The sequence below is a fragment of the Aristolochia californica genome, unplaced genomic scaffold, assembly GCF_029961685.1.
Source record: "Aristolochia californica isolate CCGP_79_NKW_82.1479 unplaced genomic scaffold, dmAriCali1.0.hap1 SCAF_10, whole genome shotgun sequence".
NCBI lineage: Eukaryota > Viridiplantae > Streptophyta > Magnoliopsida > Piperales > Aristolochiaceae > Aristolochia > Aristolochia californica.
Genome location: NW_027181771.1, coordinates 33,871,791 through 33,893,715, shown reverse-complemented (window position 1 = coordinate 33,893,715; position 21,925 = coordinate 33,871,791). Strand labels below are relative to the sequence as shown.

At 39.5% G+C, this 21,925-nt stretch overlaps 6 protein-coding genes and 1 non-coding gene across 7 annotated transcripts; 3 read left to right on the top strand and 4 right to left on the bottom strand.

The window, feature by feature from the left end:
• The first annotated feature begins 79 nt into the window (after positions 1-79).
• LOC137937612 (CRS2-associated factor 2, mitochondrial) lies at positions 80-2,187 on the top strand. The gene is made up of 5 exons (XM_068782716.1): positions 80-690; positions 820-947; positions 1,029-1,254; positions 1,339-1,466; positions 1,816-2,187. Exons 1-5 carry the CDS (start codon positions 225-227, stop codon positions 2,002-2,004), a joined length of 1,137 nt encoding a protein of 378 aa, XP_068638817.1. The 5' UTR covers positions 80-224; the 3' UTR covers positions 2,005-2,187.
• Positions 2,188-2,265: 78 nt separating this feature from the next.
• On the bottom strand, positions 2,266-5,372 carry LOC137937603 (purple acid phosphatase 18-like). Its single transcript, XM_068782705.1, has 5 exons — positions 5,206-5,372; positions 3,487-4,155; positions 3,039-3,227; positions 2,862-2,950; positions 2,266-2,680 (listed from the first exon to the last, which is right to left on the bottom strand). The coding sequence occupies exons 1-5, from the start codon at positions 5,347-5,349 to the stop codon at positions 2,467-2,469; spliced, it is 1,305 nt and encodes a 434-aa protein (XP_068638806.1). The 5' UTR covers positions 5,350-5,372; the 3' UTR covers positions 2,266-2,466.
• A 2,465-nt stretch (positions 5,373-7,837) lies between these two features.
• LOC137937593 (B2 protein-like) lies at positions 7,838-11,515 on the top strand. The gene is made up of 6 exons (XM_068782693.1): positions 7,838-7,981; positions 8,620-9,197; positions 10,290-10,390; positions 10,664-10,747; positions 10,845-10,955; positions 11,144-11,515. Exons 2-6 carry the CDS (start codon positions 8,624-8,626, stop codon positions 11,183-11,185), a joined length of 912 nt encoding a protein of 303 aa, XP_068638794.1. The 5' UTR covers positions 7,838-7,981; positions 8,620-8,623; the 3' UTR covers positions 11,186-11,515.
• Positions 11,516-11,965: 450 nt separating this feature from the next.
• On the bottom strand, positions 11,966-14,206 carry LOC137942604 (uncharacterized). The gene is given in 2 exon segments (XM_068788311.1): positions 11,966-13,454; positions 13,457-14,206. Coding segments are annotated over 2 exon segments (777 nt in total). The 5' UTR covers positions 14,018-14,206; the 3' UTR covers positions 11,966-13,238.
• LOC137943153 (uncharacterized) lies at positions 12,401-13,183 on the bottom strand. Its single transcript, XM_068788847.1, has one exon. It carries the CDS (start codon positions 13,181-13,183, stop codon positions 12,401-12,403), a length of 783 nt encoding a protein of 260 aa, XP_068644948.1.
• A 207-nt stretch (positions 14,207-14,413) lies between the features above and the next one.
• On the top strand, positions 14,414-14,487 carry TRNAE-UUC (transfer RNA glutamic acid (anticodon UUC)). The gene has a single exon. It is a non-coding gene; the product is annotated as a tRNA-Glu (tRNA).
• Positions 14,488-14,623: 136 nt separating this feature from the next.
• LOC137942563 (transcription factor VIP1-like) lies at positions 14,624-19,160 on the bottom strand. The gene is made up of 4 exons (XM_068788261.1): positions 18,539-19,160; positions 18,050-18,182; positions 15,811-15,895; positions 14,624-15,184 (listed from the first exon to the last, which is right to left on the bottom strand). The coding sequence occupies exons 1-4, from the start codon at positions 19,117-19,119 to the stop codon at positions 14,913-14,915; spliced, it is 1,071 nt and encodes a 356-aa protein (XP_068644362.1). The 5' UTR covers positions 19,120-19,160; the 3' UTR covers positions 14,624-14,912.
• Between the last annotated feature and the right edge of the window lie 2,765 nt (positions 19,161-21,925).

Sequence of the window (21,925 nt, the reverse complement as noted above, 5' to 3'; positions counted from 1 at the left end):
TTTAGAGAAAGTGGAGTGATCTTTATGCTTAAAAGAGTAAAATTACATATTTGAATCTTCCAACAGATTGAATGAAATGAGGGATGCCAACTTCTTTTCTGTAGATGATCTATCTTTTATTTTCCCCAGAAATAATGGCATTTTCATGTTTTGCGATTCTCAACGAGCATAATCCCCCTACCTCCTAGCGCCGCTTCGCGGTAAACCCTTCCCTCCGACGTAGGATGCAGGAGTTCCTCGCATGGCATTGCCTCCGATTCCAGACCTTTAAATTGCTATACCCATCTCTGATTCTGGGTGTTCGTCGTAACCATGATCCTCCTTTCACTCCAATCTCCAAATCGCCAGATTCGAAGCCCAAAGCCTCCTCTAAATCCTCTGCAAAATCAGACCCCCCAAATGTGCCGTTTCACTCTGACCTCCCCTTCGATTTTCGATATTCGTACTCTGAAACCAATCCGTCGATCGAGCCGATAGGGTTTCGAGAACCTCCGAGGTTTTCCCCGTTTGGACCAGGCCGCTTGGATCGAAAATGGAATGGGGTATCAGCTCCTTTAACTGGGTGTCCTGATCAGGTATCTGTGTTGGAGGAGAGAGAATCGGTGTTGGGAGAGCCGTTGACTGAAGAGGAAATCGAAGAGCTTGTGGAGCGGTATCGGCATAGCGATTGTGCTCGTCAGATCAATATAGGTCCGTTTCACTTCTTCTTTCTTCTTCTTCTTCTTATCTATGAGCAAAGAATTGCTTTTGTTACTGGTTTTGCCGTGCGATTTCACTCCAGAAGTGTTTAATGGTGTGATTCAAAAAAAATTGTTTCAGGAAAGGGAGGGGTGACCCACAATATGTTAGATGATATCCACAACCACTGGAAGAGAGCTGAAGCTGTCAGAATCAAGTGTCTGGGAGTCCCTACCCTTGACATGGATAATGTTTGCTTCCACCTCGAGGTGATTCCTGATAAATCGATGGTGGTTTAGGTACTGTAACCTGCAATTTTGACTCAATCTTTAGCAGCAGCTCTGTAACAGGAGAAAACCGGTGGAAAGATCATCTACAGGCATATCAACATCCTGATTTTGTACCGCGGGCGGAACCATGATCCCCAAAAGAGACCCTCTATCCCTCTCATGCTCTGGAAGCCTCGGGCCCCCGTATACCCGCGACTGGTGAAAAATGTTGCTGATGGACTTACCTTTGAGGAGACGAAGGAGATGAGGAACAGAGGTCTCAATGCTCAGCCATTGATGAAGCTCAGTGAGTTGGTCCTGTGATTGTTTTACTTCGTAAATGGTATACTATGCCCATTGTTTAAGTCGCTTGGATGCTTAATGCTTGCAGCCAGAAATGGTGTCTACGTGAATGTGGTGGCTAAAGTGCAGGAAGCCTTCAAACATGAAGAAGTGATCAGACTCGACTGCACCCATGTGGATACTAGTGACTGCAAGAAGATTGGTGTCAAGCTGAGGGTACGACATTCTTGAACTGATTGAAGCTTAGTAATTAGGACTGTTATCAGCAAAAGAAATTTAGTTTTTTCTGTATCTCTACTGCAATTGATGTTTGATCACCATACAAACATAGAAATTTAAGGATGTTACTCTTTCATGGAAACATGAGAACATCAAATGATGTTGCCTAATGACCATCTTGGGCGGCTTCTTCTTAATGTGTGTGACTTGGGTTAAAAGTCTCAGGGGTGTCTGGTAGCCTGTGCAACCAATGTTCAGAAAAGAAAAAGGAAAAAAGCACAAGTCATGAATATCTGTTTCTGTATAAAGACTTACCAAGCTGTATGCTTTGTGTTGTGGATTTCAGGACCTGGTTCCGTGTGTTCCTATTTTATTCAAGAATGGTCAGATTGTGCTCTGGAGGGGGAAGAATTTTCACGACTCCGCCGAAACTGCAACAACTGAAAATTCATTAGACCCAAATGAAGTGTTCAACCAGGGTCAGTGTCTGATAAACAGTTCCTATGGGATTTACAAGGAAGATAGTTTAAAGTAACAAGAACTGGTGTATCCGTGCAGTGACAATGTTTGAATTAGGTCTTAGGACACAGAGTATTGGCATCTGTTGTATTGTTATATTTGTCCTTTTTCTTTCCTTTCAGACTGGTGTATTTATCCTGATGACTCTGCCTCTGATACTTGGGAGCTAAGAATGATAATGTCCTCGTCTAGATGAAAATGCTGGTGAGCTAAGCAATGGGGGATAGGTAATGTTTGTTTAGGGCATTTCACTCTTCCTGAGAATACCAACACCATAAACTGGAAGTCAACATGCATTACCATATACTTTTTTACAGACTAATACATTCTTACAGAGCCTCAGAGGTGCATTGTCTTATACAAATCAAAGTTTCAGTGTTATATTATGTACAGGGCGACAAGCTAGCATGTAATACATTACTGGAAATATAATAGTATTGAAAAACTCCACGCCCGTTGGGACTTTGAACCTACGAGCTTATGAAGACAATAGGATTTTCCTGAGTACGGGCTTCTGAATGCATTGTGAACTGGCTAAGGAGTTAATCCAGAACGTATCTGATTGAATAGGTTCATCATCATCATTCCTGTGCCAGCTCCAATATGCGTGACTGGAGTTTACGATCTTGAATTCACCATGGCCGAAACTTGCTTCACGGAAGACAGACCATTCTGGCTTTGGGTTTTTGAATCTGCCAATAAATTCATGGATAAATGAAACGATACAAACAAAGAGCATTTACTGTGACATGAACTCGAGACATTCTTTCTTCTAGTTGGCTGAAGAAAATTCATTTGGTCCAAACTGAGGTAGAAGTCCATAATAAGACCGTTCATATAAATGAAAAGGATGGAAGTGAGAGAGACAATCACCTTTGAGCCAAGCCTTCTCTGTTGCCTCCATCTCCAATAGTTATATGAACAGGTCCACAGGGATCCCTCTTTCCATTGTAGACACGCGTCTAATCATTGAAAAAGAGGCCAATTCTTATTAAATACCAGGCAGATGAAATGTGGTCATTAGGAAGGAATGCATGGTTGCAGGATTACCGAACGTTCATAAGCATGCACATGGCCTGTGAATACAATGTCCACCCCTGCCGCATAAAGCAATGGCTCCATGACTGCCATCATGTCATCCCCTTCACCTTGATGAGCATGGTTGCTGTTATACCACGGCACATGAAATAGTGCAAGAAGCCATGGGGTTTTCTCCCGGTCTACCTTTGAAAGATCAGCCTGCAAAACAATGGTTTGACAGACATCATAACACAGAAAATTTGCATCATTTAATCTAAGGAATTGGTCAAATAATAGAAGTAATTCACTATGTTTCCTTACTGTCGTGTTAGTGATTTGTAGATGAGGGAATCAGAATTAAGTACCATGACAGTGACATACACAAAAACTAGAAAGAAAAACAAGGAAAACGCAATGCCTGTATAAATAAACGTGCATACAGAGAAAGAGATTTTATAATCTACAAAGAATTACTTACCTTCAGCCAGTTATACTGATTGGAATACTTGCCATAATCAGCATAAGAACCAAGCATTATAACATGTACTCCTGCAACCTCAAAAGAATAATAGAGATTTGAGCCTGACCCGCTCTCCTCATAAGGCATCTTCCATCTTGCATTATAGGCTTCAAAACCATCCTTAAAGAATAGAATAATCTCTTTCTCATGGTTCCCTTCAGTTACCATCCATGGCCTTGTACTGGCAAGAGGCTGCACCAGATTGCCAAATGAATCCCATAAATACTGGCGGTAATCAGCATAAGATAGATCTCCAGGGAGCAGATGGACATCATAGTTACACTGCCCAATGTGGTCTAGAGTTGATATGGTCCAGCCTGTCTGACCAAGATCTCCTGCCACAGCAAATGTAACAGGGAATTTCGAGGGAGGAGTCTTAAAGTTGAACTCCGGACCTTGGCCTCCACAGCGGTAAAAATAAACAGTGTCATCTTCCAACGGTCCGATCACAGCATGGTGGATCGTCCCAGAACTGTAAAACAAGTAGTTATAGGAGATGGTTTCTGCTTGACATGATAAAGTGTATTCTCCAGGAGATGTTCCATATTCAACAACTGCAGGAGAGTACATGTCATCTGTAATCCATGAAATCCGCATTTGCTTATGCCCCGCCAAAGAAATGTGAACCTGTAAACCCCTCGTGACAAAAATTGAAGTAATAATCAATAAAAAAAAATATTGAGAACTTGTTTTTAGAACAGAAGCATGAAAGAAAGCTGATCTATAATGGGCTCCTTTTCTAAAAAAATTAGCAGCAATAGCAAGATAATTTTAACTCCACAGGTTCCTTACATGTCTCCCCAGGTGAGCCTGCCAAAGTTGGGGAACGGTCATAAAGAAAGAGGAACACAAAATTACCCATCGCTGGTTACAGTCCTCAAAGTCCAGCAGGAGACGATAAATTTAATACTATGACATGCTTCTTGGTTTACTTACATGATGAGTTGTAAAGATAAATAGACGTAGCCCTTGGTTTGTGCACTACTAAACCACATGAACCTTAGGATTTTCCACTGAGAACACAAAATAGCGTTTGAGCAATTTCACCAGTTCAGGAAAGCACTAAACTTAGATCCTTAAGTACACTCCTTTTTCTACTCACGTTCTATAATGTGAATAGTACTTCAACTTCAGCATAAGAAGGATTCCCATGTCCCCTTAATACATTGCCATATCACTGACCAGAAACATTTATTGCTTAAATGACAGTGATTCCTATCTCCACACGCAAACTTCAAATCGAAGACAAGAATTCAGGAAAAGAGATGACAAAGAAGCCGCAGAGTGACGCATTAATATAATTCAAATCCTTCCTTAGCCTTCTAAGTAAATTTTGATTAATTCAATAACCGACCTAAAAATCAAAATATCAGACTACAAGAAATCAGATTGACTAAAATCCAGATCAAGACTATCCAAATTCAGCTTAGAAAAAATTCACAACCAATAGCTCTCGCATCCCAACTATTTAAACTGGCTAAAAAGAACCAATAGAGAATACAGAGACCTAGATCTTCCACAACCAATCCACACAAAAGCCGAGAACTAAAGCTTCACCAACACACAACCAGGGCTTTTAGTTCCAACCAAAGAAGGGAGCAAAAAAGCACTCGACAAGAAATCTCACCCGTGAATAAAACAGATATAGAATGAGACAACCTCAGTACCGATTCTAACCTGTTGAGGCTGAGAAGGATGCCTGGACTTCCGATGGAAAGACAGAGTCTTACGAGGCAGCGGCCGCACATAGTCTTCCAATGCAGCAGCTGATAACAGCCAAATCGCCATTAAAGCGACCCTGAGGTCCATCCTCGTCTTCATCTTTCCCTCCGTAACTCCGACTAGACAGGCTTGTCCTCTTGATATTCTTTATATGCTTTTGATAAATAGACTAAAATACCCCTTCAGAAGGATCGAACTGCTTCTATCCCCGACCACCCGTCTCTGTAAACCTTCACTCATCTCCTCCCGTCCTACTCCGTTTCATATCTCCGCCTGACCCAAACCCAACCGGTTCTTTTTTCCACCCCATCCCCATCCACAGAGTGAAACCAAACCCCTCCCCCCCCCTCCCCCCCCCTCCCCCCCCCCCCAACTCTGTTTTTTTAAGCGATAATCAAACAAAGGCACCTTGCTAAATATACGAAGAGAGAAGGTCGCTGTTTCTTTCATTTCTGGAATTCAAAAGGAGACCTTCTCATCAATGTAAAAAACTGCGAAACTTTGGGTTTCGGATTCTGGGAATTCTTTTCTCTCAGTTCACATGAAGTGGGACAATGAATTAATGATTTCGGAAACTGGTTTGAGCGAACTTCGTCATCTACCGTCTTTCGGTTCCCTAGTATTACAACATGGAGGTTTGAAGAGAGAAGGTCACTGTATCTTTCTATTCTGGAATTCAGCCTTCTCATCGCTGTAAACAACTGCGAAACTTTGGATTCGTATTCTGGGAATTCTTTTCTCTCGGTTCAGATGAAGTGGGACAATGTATTAAAGATTTTGGAAACTGGTTTGAGCGAGCTTCGTCATCTACCTGTTAACCGTTACTACCGTCTTTTCGGTTCCCTAGTATTACAACACGGAGGTTAGAAGAGAGAAGGTCACTGTATCTTTCTTTTCTGGAATTCAAAAAGAGGCCTTCTCATCGGTGAAAACAACCGCGAAACTTTGGGTTCAGATTCTGGAATTCTTTTCTCTCAGTTCAGATGAAGTAGCAACTGGGTTGAGCGAGCTTCGTCATCTATCGTCTTTCGGTTCCGCAGTCCACTGCAATGAAGTCGAAACCTCAACCAGAATTCGTTGTGACTGCACAGGGAAGCAGGTCACAACTAGTTTTCCTAATGGTGATGGAAGAATTCCCACCTAATTCTCACCAAACACTTACATAAGTTAATGTATATTTCAAATTATATTTTTAATTAAATCAATTTAATTGGTCAAAAACAATTTTTAAATTAAATATTTAATTTTGGGGTAATTTTTCTTTGATGAAAATTTAAAAAAAAAAGTTAAAGAGTGAGTCCAATTAAAATTTAAATTAATAAATCTTACAAGGCAAGGGATTGTTTGTATTGTTAAAAATAAATTATTTAAAAAAAAATCTTTGATCATCTAAAAATAATAATCTTATTGAAAAATAAATTAATTTTCATCGATCTTTATTCTATTTATGCATTTTTATTTGTTTTCTTATAAAAAATTTACAGTTTAGAGTTGTCAAGAGGTTAGCCAATACAACTTAAAAAACTAGTCGGTCAAGTGCAGAAAGCCACCGTTCACAAGAGTGGTAGCGTGCCCCAGAACTCCCGATGTCACGAGGTTGCCCAATACAACCTAAACGACTAGTCGGTCAAGTACGAAAAGCCACCGCTCACAAGAGTAGACGGAACCACCCTGACAAGGGTTTAGGGTTTACCTGGCTTGAACACCCTTGTTTTTCTCGTGGCCATATAAATAATATATATAATCATTCCAATAAAAATGTTGAATAGACCCACTTTTGTGCATCCCATGTGTCCTAGGGAGATAAACATGTTCAACCACCACAAGGTTGGTCATCTTAAACTATGCTAGGAATATACCAATTCATGTGATCTAAACAAGAAAATTAATATTCTTATAAGCTTGCAACTACTTACAACCCACTTTGTGGATGTTGAAACATTATCTTATTACATAGTCTATCAAATAATTTAATCATGGCACTAAGCATCCAATTTCAATTAATTATTCCCCGATTGTCGCTTAACCTCTCCACACAAATACATCGATTTTCTTTCAAAGAATCGGTTCAAAATCGGCCATATTACCTAAATTATTGGATTAGATGTGATTTAATCGGTCCGATTTATGGTCAAACGCACCAATCGGTTGTGTTTTTTTATTTTAAGAATCTAATTTTTGTCTAAATAAGAACTAGAAAAAGATACAGTTTTGGTTTAATCTGGTTGAACCGACCCATTCGGTCCGGTTTGGGTTTCATCATTAACACTTAAGTTAACTAATTTAAATTAATTACACATTTAGCTTTCAAGCTCTTTAGGTCATAAAGGTAATAGAATGAGGGTATAATTGTCAATTCCTTTACTCATGAGTGGCCACCGACTTTCCCGCTTGCCAGTTGCAGGGGGCCGCGTGGAGAATCCGAAGACATAATTGTCCCATTAATGGCAATTTTGTGATTTCCCATGATTTTAGAAAAGCTAGTGGGAAGTGGGGAGAGTGGTAATTTCGTTGTCGTCTCGACCATTTTTGCTTCGTCACCGTATAAATAGAAGCGAAAATCTCCGTCATTTGCCTCTGTCGCGTTTTCCGGTTTCGGAGAGGAAAGGGGAGGGACGTCGCCTTTTGATCCCTAAATCTAGGGTTACGCCCTTCTCTCTCACCAGATCTGAACAGATCGAGCCTGGCTTTCTGCCATCTAAGCAGATCTTGAAGATTCTGAGCTGTCTAGGTTAGTCAAATTTGCTATTACTGATAGCCTGAAATTATATTCTTTAGTTTTGTTGGAGGATTCTAGTCATAATTAGCATTTTCGTCTTAAAATTGAGTTGGGATTTTCTTCTATTGGTTTTTGTCGCGTTTTTTATTTTTTTTTTACTTTTATCAGTTATTTGCATTTTTGTGAAGGAAGTAGTTTTGGCTTCCCTGGAACTTTTTTTTTTCTTTCAGAAGTTGGCGTTATAGTTCTAGGAGGAGTTTGTTTCTTCTCGAAGTTATTCTGTCTTTTTTTGTGTAATTGTTGTAAAATTTGGCTTTTCATCGGTCTTTTTTTGGTTTTCTTTTTGTGAACATTTGTAGCTTGAATTTGATCTCTTCCCCTTGTTTAGTTTTTGCTACCTTAGCTTCTTGAACATCTTAGTTATACTTCTGAAAGTGTTTCTCTTCTTCTTGGATTTGTGACAATTTAATTAGGTAGGGGTTGGTGTATTGCAGCAATGTATTTAGGACGTCTTTTTGCGAGTACTGCTAGATGTGTCTTGTGTCTTTCATTCGTTGAGTTATTTTAAAATTTCAGTGTTTTTTTTTAATATTCCATCCCTTTCTCATTAGAAGTATGTCTTTTTGTATCTGTGGTCTATTGCATTTCAGGAACATGGACAACCAACATACATTTTGGCAGCTGGGAGATGAGCTCCGGGGACAATCAAAAGTCTCAGAGGACCATAAATGGCTGATGGTTGCATCGAAATTGGCTGAGCAGACAAGATCAAAAGGGGAACGGATGAACAACCTTGATCTTTCCAAGGCTGGAGCCGAAATCAAACCTCGGGAGAAACTAGGCTTTCAGGAAGAGAACAAATTTGAAAACTTCAATTTCAACCTCTTGAGTTTGGAGACCAAAATGCCAGAACCAATTACCAAGAATCTTTCAAGGACTGGACTGTATAACTTGAATCTGGTGTATCAGAAGGGCAGCAATAACAATCTTGGCAATGTCAACCTTCCCCTTGGTAGCAAGTATGGAAACAATATTAGCAATAAGGAGGTCCACAACAACAATAACAATAACAACAACAATAACAATAGCAACAACAATGGTTCTGTGGATAAGCGCTTCAAGACGCTGCCTTCATCTGAAATGCTACCACGAAATGAAGTTTTGGGAGGTTACATTTTTGTTTGTAATAATGACACTATGCAAGAAGATCTTAAGCGGCAGCTTTTTGGTAAACTATACTTCCATTTCTATTTACTATTGTTGCATTTTCAAGAACTTGAAAAATTACTCTTTGTTTCTCTATTGAGTGTCTACACGATTAGTTTGAAAAGTGATTAAAATATGTATGCTTTGGTGGAAGTAGTATTTGTTTAACAATGTTGGCTTAAGTTTTTTTAGAGTCTCTCTAAATTGTTTGGCTTTCCTTTAGACTTCAATACTTCTATGTTTGTGATCATTTATTTTACTCATTGATTTTAAAAGGTCGTTCAGTTTGGTCATTGATACTGCATTTAAATGATTTCATCATCCCATGGCCTACTTCATCACTTACGTTATTGTAAATTGAAAAATGTTCCTTTTCATTTATACTGTGTGGACTGTGGATCTATGTCATGCTATACAATGAGTTATTTTGTAGGATTATTCAGACGTGTTTTTTCCAGAAAATGTTTATTTTATAAAAACAACCTATACACAGACACACACACATAAATGATGTTAGAATGATATTTCAAGTGACCTTTGCTATTGAGATGATCAAATAAAACATATATGTTGGAAAAATCACGGGAACCATTTTTCTGTTGGATGCTTTAACTAATTTAATAAAAATTCATGTCTTCAAAATATGTTTCTGTTTGATATTTTTGTTTATTCATTCTCCTACTCAAATTCTCTTGCCGATGTGAGCGAGAAATGATGATAGATGAACTTGCTGAGAAATGATTTGACACATTTCAGTCATCATTTTTTTATATGAAGATTCGGTATAGTCACCTTTATAAGTTTCTAATCCGGGTCCAAGAAGACTAAAAAAAAAATCTAATTTAGCATTGAAATGTTAACTTTGAGTTTGCTGGCCTGCTAGCTTGGGGAGAATCCTCGGGGAAGTGCTTAAGTTAAGGGATGTTTATGTTCTTGAAGGAGACAAGAGGCTTGGGCTGAGTATGAACATCTTGTTTCATTGGTTAACATCTTTTGATAAACAATTGCAAGTCTTTATGTGCTATGCTGCTTCTTTATCTTTCCCAGCTTTCTGATACGTGGATGATGATAGAATGATCTGTTGTAGATATATTAACGACATCTATTTTTGCAGGCTTACCACCAAGATATCGTGACTCTGTTCGAGCCATAACTCCTGGATTACCTCTCTTCCTCTATAACTATACCACTCACCAGTTGCATGGGATATTTGAGGTAGCACTCAAGACAAACTTCTATGTTGTTCTTTCTGTAATTTTTAATCTGTTCTGGCTCTAGTTTTTTAACTTAAATCCATTGGTTTAGTCTCAGCTACTATATCATCTAAATTGTGGTTCTCTTGTCTCATTGATGTATTTCTTATATGATGTTCTGCAAACCAAAATGAATTGGCTATTTTTTTAGTAACACTTGTGTGAGGGGAATCTTACTGTCTTTCTCATAATGTCTTTTTCTATTTTGCTAATTTTTGGTTTTCATCTTGTACAGGCGGCCAGTTTTGGAGGATCGAACATTGACGCCACTGCTTGGGAGGACAAAAAATGTAAGGGTGAATCGAGATTTCCTGCTCAGGTAAGCTGAGGGTGCCATTTCAATTTTTCAGGTTGAGAAGTCTCTTGTATTGATTATTTTAAAGAAATGATTCAGTCACTAACCAAAATGCTTACAGGTAAGGATCCGTGTGAGGAAACTCTGCAAGGCGCTGGAAGAAGATGCTTTCAGGCCAGTTTTGCATCACTATGATGGTCCCAAGTTCCGGCTTGAACTCTCTGTACCAGAGGTATATAATGTTTTCGGTATTTGCATAATTCTTTACTTGCTTTAACACGCGTTGTCGGTCTTTAATTTTTCCTGATGATTGGGTGTCCTTTTGATTAGTGATTGAACTAGTGTTTGAATCAATATGAGCTTATTTTTGGTAACTTTCCGAGTGACCCATTTCTTTCTGTTTTTACTGGGTGTTGGCAGACATTGGCTTTACTTGACCTCTGCGAGCAAGCGGACATGTGAATGAGAGCATTGTTAATAGCAATTGTCTACATGTGGTATCGGGAAGGATAGGAGTATGGTGTATTTGTGTGACGGTGAAAGTGTTAACTCTGTTTCTTTGTCCCTACCTAAATATCCGTGAGCGCAAGCTTTGGGTTGAGGTGCTGTACCTGGAGGGAAGACTCGTGGGTGTCTTTTTGAAGGCTTTGTTAGACACTTGAAAAAAGAGTTAATGCCAAATAGTAAAAATGCATGTTTTCTGGTATTTTGTATTTTACAAGACTCTGGAGAGTTTCGAGAGAGCTGTTCAATTTCTCGTGGTAAAGAAAAATCTGTGTATCAACTTGTCTATGTTCTGTGAGCTAACCGCTCGGCTTTCATTCTTCCATTAATGTCCTGATTTACCTACCGAGGAAAATAATCTCTCTGAATCCACACCCATCCCAAAAGATTCACACTCCCCCACCATGTTCAGTTTTTTTATTCTGGCCGAAAAAAAAGCATACCAGGGAGGTCGGCGGCGGAGTATCTATGGGATTCGGAGGCTTCCGTCCAGTGAACGTAATTCTCCGGTGTTGAGAGACTTGGAAAGACAATTAGGAGCGGTGTAGAAGAACGGCACGTGAAAAATATCCATTCCTGAATTGTTAGGATCGCCGAGTGGATCAGAGTATCTCTTTCTCCTCTTTTATAGAAGGGAGAGGCCAAAATCAGAATTCAAATCATATTATGGAACTCAATCGCTTATTCAAGCTTATTCAATCGCTTGATAAACTTAAAAAAAAAAACAGGTTTGAGGAAAGAATGCAGACATATTACAGAAAAAAGATCAGATTATCAAATGTTGTTTTCATGGAGTACAATGAGAAAAAAGAATACACCTTGAAGCAATGCACCTCAAATAGTACACTGGGCTCATCCCATATCAACCTTTACCGAAGCACTTTCACTGATTAGATCTTCATGACCAGACTCATGTATTCACTCCAAACACAAATCCATTGCTGAAAGAGGGAAGATTAGTTGAAGGTGGCAGCCTTCTCACTGGAGAACGAAATGGGTTGGGTGTCACTGGAAGAGTAATATGCAATCCTGCAGTCCTAAGAATCTGCTTAGCATTTGCACAAGAAATTTCAGACTGATCAGTGAGGAAGGTAGGCACATTCAGAGATTTTATCAACTCAAGAGCTCCACCCCAACTTCCACCACTCTCTAGTCCACAATTCAGTGCCACTATCACATGGGGAGAAAGCGAACAAAATTCACTCGGACTCTGCTGCTTATCCCTGATACTGTCCCTGATAGATGACTGGGAACTTCCGGGCCAACCATAATCATCTGTATGTTGCCTGATCCGTTTAAGAGATGCCCAATTTCAGTAAATGCAGGGATCCAATCTAATTCACATTCAGGGCCAATGTAGTGAAGCACCACTTCTCTTCCCTTGAGTAGTAGATTCTTGGAACTGATACTGAGTGCTGTTAGTATGTAATAAAGAGTCAAGAGGGTGGGAGAGTATAGCAGCAACAGGGCTTGATAAAGGGAGGGATCGAAGGTTATAATACTTGACCACCCAGAGAGAAGGATTGGACTTGAGCTTCCACCGAAGTTGGGGATGGGAGAGTCTGGTGGATACTCACCATCTCCCAAACCACCCCAAGCATCCAAGAGTCCCCCTTTGACAGGAAGCATGCCAAAGGAGGAGTAAGCATAACAGTTACATTTCCTCCTCCACATGCCTTGCTGGTGAAGACCAACTGATTCAAGCCAAATACATGGGTGTTCAAAGAAACAAGTGAAAACAAAGACTTTCATGGCTAATTCTTCCTCTCTCTCCATCATGGCCTTGTACAGACCACAAACACTCTTATGAGTCTCCTTCCAGTGTTGTTTCTGACAAACTGACCCGCAATAGATGACAGCTTGGCACCTCTCGCAGCAAAGAAGCTGATCCCCATGAATTTCCTTCTCACACACCATACATTGTCTAGTAACAGCCCAATTTACCTTCATATCCATTACCCCAATCCCCTCCTCTTTAGCCTGCTCAGTGGCTTTCTTGGTTGTAGAAGTCTTAGTTGGAGTTGAAGCAGTTCTCTCCATATGCTTGACCAGCTCGATGTGAAACCGTGACAGCAACCACATCCCAACCCCCCTTAGCTACCTCCGGCGGCCACTGCACATCTACAGTCTCGATAAACGGCTCGAAACTCACAAACCGTGCCCATTTAGGCCCCCCATCCTTATCTTCCTGAAGCAATGGATGCACCAGAACCATCGCTTTCATATAAAGGTATAAACGAATTTGAGCTCCTCCATTGTGGGGTTTCGAAACCGCAGCCCACCTGTGGAAGTGCAACGTGCGACATCAATACTCGGATATCTATCAGTCCCAGATGAATACAGCGATAGGGATCGGATCACCTGCCGGTTCGGGGAACAGATTAAGGACTCCCACTCGTAGGTAACGCGGAGGACTTCCACAGTGGGGACGCAGAGAGTAACGCGAGACCCGGGCGGCATTACACGCTCGGCGTTTTGCTGGGACCTGAACATGATGAATCCCAGGTCCCCGCCGTCGCCGCCGATGAACTGGACACATGGGAAAGGCTGTTTTTTATGAACCCAGTCGGATTCTTTGCCGACGCGGACTCCGAAGATGTGAACAGGCCGCAGGCGCTTCCATGGGTCAGTACGGAACAGAGCAGCGGAAGCACGGAAGTGGGACTTGATGAAGGCAGGCGAAATCGAGTCCACTTTCAGAAGACAAGTGCCTGAACCAGGTCCGAGACCAGGGCCGGACCCAAATTGCTCGTGAAACCGAGCAAAGAGGACCTTCAAGTGGGCATCCATGGCGGAGGAATGATTTGTAGCAGCTTTTCTGAAAGCGACAATGACCAAAGCAGAAATCCCCCGAATTTTTCCGCGCAACGAAAACAAAAACGCCCACTGAAAAATCTATAACTATCCTGAAAGAACAAAACTGTATAAAGACCAAAATGTTGAAATCGTAGAAGATCGTACACGTTATGTTCAGACTCTTACAGAGATCTGAACTCTGAAGGAGCAAATTTGGAAATTATAGATTAAAAAAATGAAAAAGAAAGAGGAGAATGCAAAAAAGATTGCCACATTGCAGTCATACCAGGAAGAGCAGAACCACTTTACACTGATATTAACAGAGCGTCATCGAGCTGGAGGTTGTCAAATATAAAGATTTATTACATATGTAATAATCTGATTTCAAAATCCATTGTCGTCTAGTCCGGTTAGGATACCTGGCTTTCACCCAGGCGACCCGGGTTCAAATCCCGGCAATGGAATTTTTTTTTCTTTTTAAATTTCCCCGAAAAACTAATGCATTTGCTAGCCCATTTGTATCCATTCAACATTAATTGTAAGGCCTATTTTGAAATACCCCACAAAATATGAGTTAACTACCATGTTTTCTAAAGGGGGAAAATCTCAATTTATTTCACTTTTCCAGTACCAAAACAAGTTCCAGTAAATAAATTCTTCTCCAAGAATCTCCATTCACCCATTTAGAACCAGGTATCTGAGTTGACGCATTAACGGTTCCTACATGTTGTCTCAAGAGAGTGCAAAACATTCAGTTACATGTATGAAAAGCTTGATATGCTCACTTGTACGCAGAATATACACATTTCCTACTCTTGTGCTTACTGTTTTCTAACCGGCTGAAGATAAATATCAATATCAATCTGTTCACCAGCTCAGAACTGTGAAATTAGCGGAGATTCGACCCTCGCATGAAGTCCATCGAACAATTCGGAGACTGACCCGCGGAAGACTGACTGCTTGCAGATGACTGAGACATATGGAGTGGTGGGCTTTGATGGCCACCGAATAGGTTCATGGACTGTGCTTGGGTGAAAAACGATGATGCCGACTGCTGCGAGCCTCTGTTGAAGTTGCTGTTGTTGTTGTTGTTGATTGGTGGGAGTTGGCCAGTTGCAATTCTCAACCTATGCACTTCTTCTCTCAGAGCCTCGTTCAAAGCTGAAGGATGGCATAGATCATGTGAAAGAAGTAAAACAAAATCAAAAGGTCAGCTTATATTTCATAAAAGATACTAAAAAAACAAAGGATGAGATTGTTGATTTAATCCTCCCACCAGCTGACCCCAGTCAGCAGGTACCAGATCCATGTTCAGCTTGGTTGTTGTGCAGAGTCGTGGTCTGTAAGCCACTTCTCAATGTTCTTGCTCAGAATCCTCATACTAGCTAAAAAGGCACAATTCTAACTGAACTAATTGTCAAGAGTATTCTCATCTCAGTTGATGGCTAGTCATTCATTAGTACATGTGCAATCTCTGCTCCCCTACCCCCAAGGCTTGAGGCATTGCCACTCCGTCCCTTTGTGCCATTTTTTAGTTTCTAACAGAAAATTCCTTTTCTTTTCACGGACAAACTTTGGGCAAACAGTCACAACAATATGAAGCAAACATCCCATGACTCTCTTTCCCCCTAGAAATTGACCCTCATATCAGATAAGTAGTTATCTACGTTGTCAATAGTTGCTACGGTATCGTTTGCGCTCTCTTAATAAAATTCAGTATCATTTCAGAAAAAAAAAATAATAATTGCTACGGTATCACAAGCTATGTACTATATCAGAAAACCTACCATCACGAAGTTGTGCTTGCTGTTCCATAGCTTGCAATCGTAGTTTGAGCTCCTTGTTCTCTGTTGTCAACCCATTGGTATCTCTCTACAGAAAACATAAAAAATTTATATGAATACGACATAAAAAAATCCAAATAAGCTTCAAGTTTGCAGTATAAATCTGATCTAGTTAATAATATCCTGCAAACCCATGTCAAAAGAACATATGCCGTAACTTAATATCCCAGTCATCTCTTTATATCATGGCCTTGTGAACGACAGTAACTACAGTAAATAAAAGAACAGATTCTAAACTTGCACACGAAAAATTTATTGAAAAGACCTCCCAACCCATCTACTCATTTTCTGTTTCCTTTTTTGTTTGATTGACAACCTAATATGGAATGCACAGCGGAAGACTGTAACACAGCCGCTAGGAGATGATCTGAGTCACCATCCACCTTGGGTGGTAAAGAGAAACATACTCCTCATATGTCTTATCTCTTATCTCTTAAGAATTCTTCTCAATTTGAAACTGAAATAAAATTGACGCATTTCTTAAAGAAAATATATAAATTAACAAAATTGACTTAAACACATAAGCCAAGTTGGTATATGGAGCTAAATAGCTAATAAACACAAATTCCAAACTAGTTAAACAAATAAATTGGATAATAAAGCTATATAAAAATTCACATAGTAAACATAAATTCAGAAAAGCCAAGTATGTAGAATCCTTCTAGCAGAAAAGAACCAGATCAGATTTCTTAGGGGGTATTGACATAGCACAATTACTTTCTCTTTTTGAATAATCATAGCCTGTGGTCAATAAAAATTTCGCTCCAGCAAATTGTAGATAGAGAGAAAAAAAACATAGGAAACAGAGAAAAAGAGGACGGAGAAGAAAATCCAATTTGAGCTGAAGAGTTTGCATTATTTCTGCACATGTTTGCATTTGGATTCAAGTTTGACAAATTTATAGAGTACCTGCATGTATGTTTTTGTAATCAATATACATAAGGAAAAAACAAAAAAAAAATGTCATAAATAAAGAAAAACATTAATTGCTACAGTTGTCTGAGAACCAAAAGATGGAAAGTATTCCTATGTAGAAATATTATATCACAGGAAACTGCAAGTCAAACTCTCTAGTAAGGTGCCAAAAGCATGGATCTCCAACAGATGTGGTTTGATCCTGCTGGAGATCAATCAACATCATAAGATGTTGATTGAAAAAAAAAATATTTTAAGAATGATTAATCGACTTAATATGTTGTTTTCACCATCATTTAATGCAAAGCATTCAAGATGTAGGAAAACATGAAGACAAAAATACTGAAATTCAGTCCACAAATGTCTCCTACAAGTTATGATGTTTCAACACGGTTGTGAGTGGGAAATTAGTTTCCGCGTGGGTTGCGCTAGACGAAAAAGTCTCTCACATATATATTTGTTCTTTTGAAAAGAATCCAATTAATTTAATGACAATAGAGCAAGAGACAGAAATCTCCACCAGCCAGCTGTCAAAAAGATTTGAATTGTATCAAGAGAAGAACCACAGAGAAAAAGAGAGAGAGAGAGAGAGAGAGAGAGAGAGAGAGGTGAATGGATGAATATATTGTCAAAGTTCATACCAATCACTCTTCTCTGACAAGTTTTGGACTCCAAAAGGTTATTTTACCTTCTCAACCAACCACAAGGACCCTATAGAAAATCATGGATCAGCAGGAAAACCCCATATCCTGAAATACTAAATTCAACATTTTGTGTTACAGATTGTAAAGCGGAAGGAGAGTTCTCAGATCTCATTTTACACTAAAAGAATATTTTTACACTAAAATTCCACTACTGACGTATGAGCTGCTTCTTTTCTCCAACAAGCTCTTAATATGAACTGATGCTTCATAAGAAAACAGATCATTTATCTGCACTGAAACTTAGTGGATGAAACTGACAAAGAGGATTCATGTTTTCGAAGCAGCATGTATAGAAATGAACTGGTGATTCTCCCAAGGCGAACATCTCAAGTTCAAAGCAAAAAAAAAAGGTGAATGTTTCCAATATAGACAGTTCATTTGACATTCTAAAATAGAAAACCAATAACACTGATCATATTAGAAAAACAAACAACTAGTTCATGACAGGAAGACATATCATAAGGAAAGATTAGAAAAGGAAAGGTCGTTCCTAGGGAGCTAGAATAGACATGGAAATAATTTCGAAGAGATTCAAACGTATAAAGCCATCTCATGATTGATACCTGTAGGAGTGTCAGCTGCGCAGATAGAGTGGTTGCCTCCGTTTGAAGCGTCTGAACCTTCCTCTCCAGCTCACTGGTGTATCTAGTTTTCCTCTCTTTTGATCGTGCTGCTGATTGCCTATTTGCAAGAATCCTGAAAACAGAGAGAGAAGTCAAATTAAGCATTCAAATCGACACAACTACAAAAACTTTACACAAGAGCTTAAGCCAACTGGTTCTTCGACATTAGACGAAACAAATAAGCTACTTTCCTCGCTGTCCATCGACAAATAAAGAAGAAATTACGACCGGAAAATAATCAGAACAGTCGAAAGAGAATCTACAAAGAGCAGTATTGTATTGTAAAAAATATCAGAACAAGTTCTAAACTAAAATAAACAGAACCCAGCACTAACAAAATCAAAATCTTTGCGATGAATTGGTAATCGAGAATCAAGGTATGAACCAAAAAATATAATATCATCGCAGTCTATTGGGAGAAGTCGATACCTTTTAGCTCTCTTGGGGTCGATCAGTGACAGTTCAGCAAGCTTCTCAGATGTCATGGCCTTCTTCGCATACTCCATGGCAGACTCTGCTTCAAAAGATGAAGATAACCCGTCCATGGAATTACTATGACGATGCATCCTCTTCTCAGGACCCGTCTTCCCAGCCGGCTTCTCGACCTCTCCACTCCCCGCGGCCAGCGGCTGAAATCCCAACCCATCAAAAAACGCGGCATCCACCGACAAGCTCCTGAAATGAGAGCCGCCAGCAGGGATCTTAGGCTTCTCCACAGAAGTCTCGTTCGATTCATCCGACTTAGCCGGGAAAGCACCCGACACGGCCGTATTCGATTCGGGCTCGGACATGTTCAAGGCCTGAAGATCGATTTGGGCGAGGGAGAAATCGGCGTCAGTATCGACGTCGAAAAGGAGGTCGTTGTCATCGTCGGGGAGTCGGAAGAAGGTGTCCGAGTGCGCCCGGCGGTGGGACCCCCTCTTCGTCGGCGTCTCCGACATCTGGTCGATATCCTTCCGCGACGGAAAGGGCCCGAAGTACGATTTTCCAGCGTTGAATTCCGGCTCCATTTTTCCGGTCTCCCTCAGTGACCGAACAAGCACGAGGGGAGAGAGACAGAGAGAGAGAGAGAGAGTAGAAGCAGCAGCAACGACGGGAGTTGGTTTACTTATGGGGGGGGGGGTTCTCTTCACCTCCTCTGGGCCCACACGGTGATAGCATTTCACGACTGCACACGTGTAAATACAGGCCCCACCGTACTTTACACATATCAGGAAATCCCAAAAAAACCATGAATCTTAATGGATCGTACACGTATGGGCCAGCATGTGGGGTTACCTTTTACTTTGATCTGGGCCAGTGAATCTGCCAGAAAAGGATAAAGCCCGTTGCCCGTAAATCCATTTTCCTTTTCTGGGCAGCTATTCGCGTTCCCAGTTTCATCACATACGTTTCGGACGATACGTATGGTTGGTAACGTGATACTGATGATACGAGAGTCTCTCTTAACTTTCAAAGGTCAAGACTGAAGAGGGTCGAAAGTCTTAATCATTAGGTTCGGGGACGAATTTGTAGATAATTTTATATTAGAGGACTAAAATAATATTTTTATAACAAGATGATATTCGGTGGGTAAGGGTAAGATTTTTGGAACAAAGTCCTGGAATTCAGGGTTCAAAGACAACAACTTTGAAGTCTTCTTGCCACTTAGTAATTAGTTAGGTCAGGTTAGAGAGTTAGCCTCATACTCTTCTACAATGTACCCCATGATGGGGACAAGTCTATCGAAATCCCCAAATACCTTGATATTTTTATACATATAAGTTATATAAATACATCTTTCGCTCTTCTATCGAAATCCCAAGGATACCCCAATATTTTGTACATATAGGTTATATAAATACGTCTTTCACTCGACTTGTTTAATAAAACCCCTTATCAATCATATCTCTCAAGATAAAATCCAATAAGTCGGAGGAATTTTCTTGGGTCCTCTTTCATTGTTTTTAGCTGTTTTTAATGGTCTTATTTGATAGTATGCCTCATAGTGTAGTTCCGTCCACTCTTGTAGGTGGTAGTTTTTCACACTTAATATATCGGTCTTTTGGGTGTATTGGCTAACTGCTGTCATGGTATCAGAGCTGGACACGCCACGTCCTGCGTTCGAATCCCGTGAGAGGCGATCAAGAATGGGCGGGGCGGGTGTCAGAGTGGTTTCGTCCACTCTTGTAGGCGGTAGCTTTCCGCACGTAACAAATTGGTCTTTTGGGTGTATTGGTTAACCGCTATCATAAGGGTGGGTTTTGTTGTGGTTAATGTAGGGAAGGGGAATCCATTTAGCTTGTTGGTGAAAATCTCATTTGATTCCAAAGGTGGTGAAGGGTTTTGTCCACTTCACAAACCTAACCACACCATTGGCATCTAACATTTAGTTAAATAAGACACTTTAATAAGAGGGCAAACATTATGACTTGTGGGTTCACAAACAAATCATTCAACGGTTGTAACACAAATACATAATGAGAGCCACTAAATTGAGTTAATTTTTCATGTCTCTAAAACTAAAATAAATTGCTCACTTGTCTAAAATTTTCTGCCCTTTGAATGCTTCTCGTACAAAGATATTTCTTTGAATAGACATTTCATTTTGGTAAACACGTGCCCATCTGTACGCAGTTTTGGTTCAAAGTTTAAGTATCATTTTTAGGCATGTACGAGTAAATAGGTGTTAATTATGTGGGTCATATTCACGTGAATGAAACTTATTCATGACCTCCAAGATATTGACAACTTAACCTCTTATTAATGTGATATATAGTATTAAATTGTTCTTTTAGTGCATTTATTATTTCATCCAAGACTTTATTATTAGAGTTCACAATGTTAAAAAAAATCAAAGTTATTTTATAATAAAGAGTTTTACTTAGGGTTTCGTGGATGAGGTTGAATATGTGAATGCTTTGAAATAAATAAAATTAATTGAGATAGCCAATTCAGGAAGGCAAGTTCTAAAATCGAGTCATATCAATATGTATTTATAAGAAAATCAATGCTCCCTTCCCTCTAATCCCTTGAAAAAGATAAATAAGTCTTATTTATATAGGTCATGTTCACGTGAATGAGACTCATATATGTTTTCTAAGACATTGACAAGAAGAAAGTCTATTAGTGTGTTATGTAGTATAAATTTCTCTTTTATCGAAAGCTTATATCCCTTTCCATATAATTTGCCTTCCAGAATTGTGCTATCTCAATTAATTTTATTTATTTCAAAGTATAAATATTGATATGTATATATGAATTGACAAATGATCTCTCCAACTAATCAAGTGGGTATTAAGTTGTGGATCCTAATCAACGCCTTACGCGGAGTTCGTACATGATATATTGATTGTTGTTTCATTAAGAGCGCCTTACGTGGAGTCCGTACACTTATATTGATTGTTGTTTCATTAAGGGCAGTTTGGAGATTTCACTCTTATATTGTGGTTACCCTAGTTTTCTCTTTATATTTGGGGTACCGCTATTAGGGTTTTTTTTGTGTTTTTTTTTTTTTTTTACGTTTATTATTATTGCTCTCGTTAGTTTAAAATTAGGACGTATAATTTATAATAGTGAGAAGCATAAATGAACCTTATTTATACTTTGAACTATGAGCAAACTCTATTAGTCCAAATTTAACTTATTTATTAAGATGTTAAGTAGTATAAATTTTATTTTTTTCAGAATTTATTCTTTTATCCGGTCTTCAATGCCTTTGATCTGAAATTTATACAATTAGGGTGTTTTCAATTGGGTTTGGGTGGATCGGTGGAATTTGTGAATGGAATAGTCTCATTTTTTCATCTTCCTCAAAAACTTTTGTGTTCCTGGCCT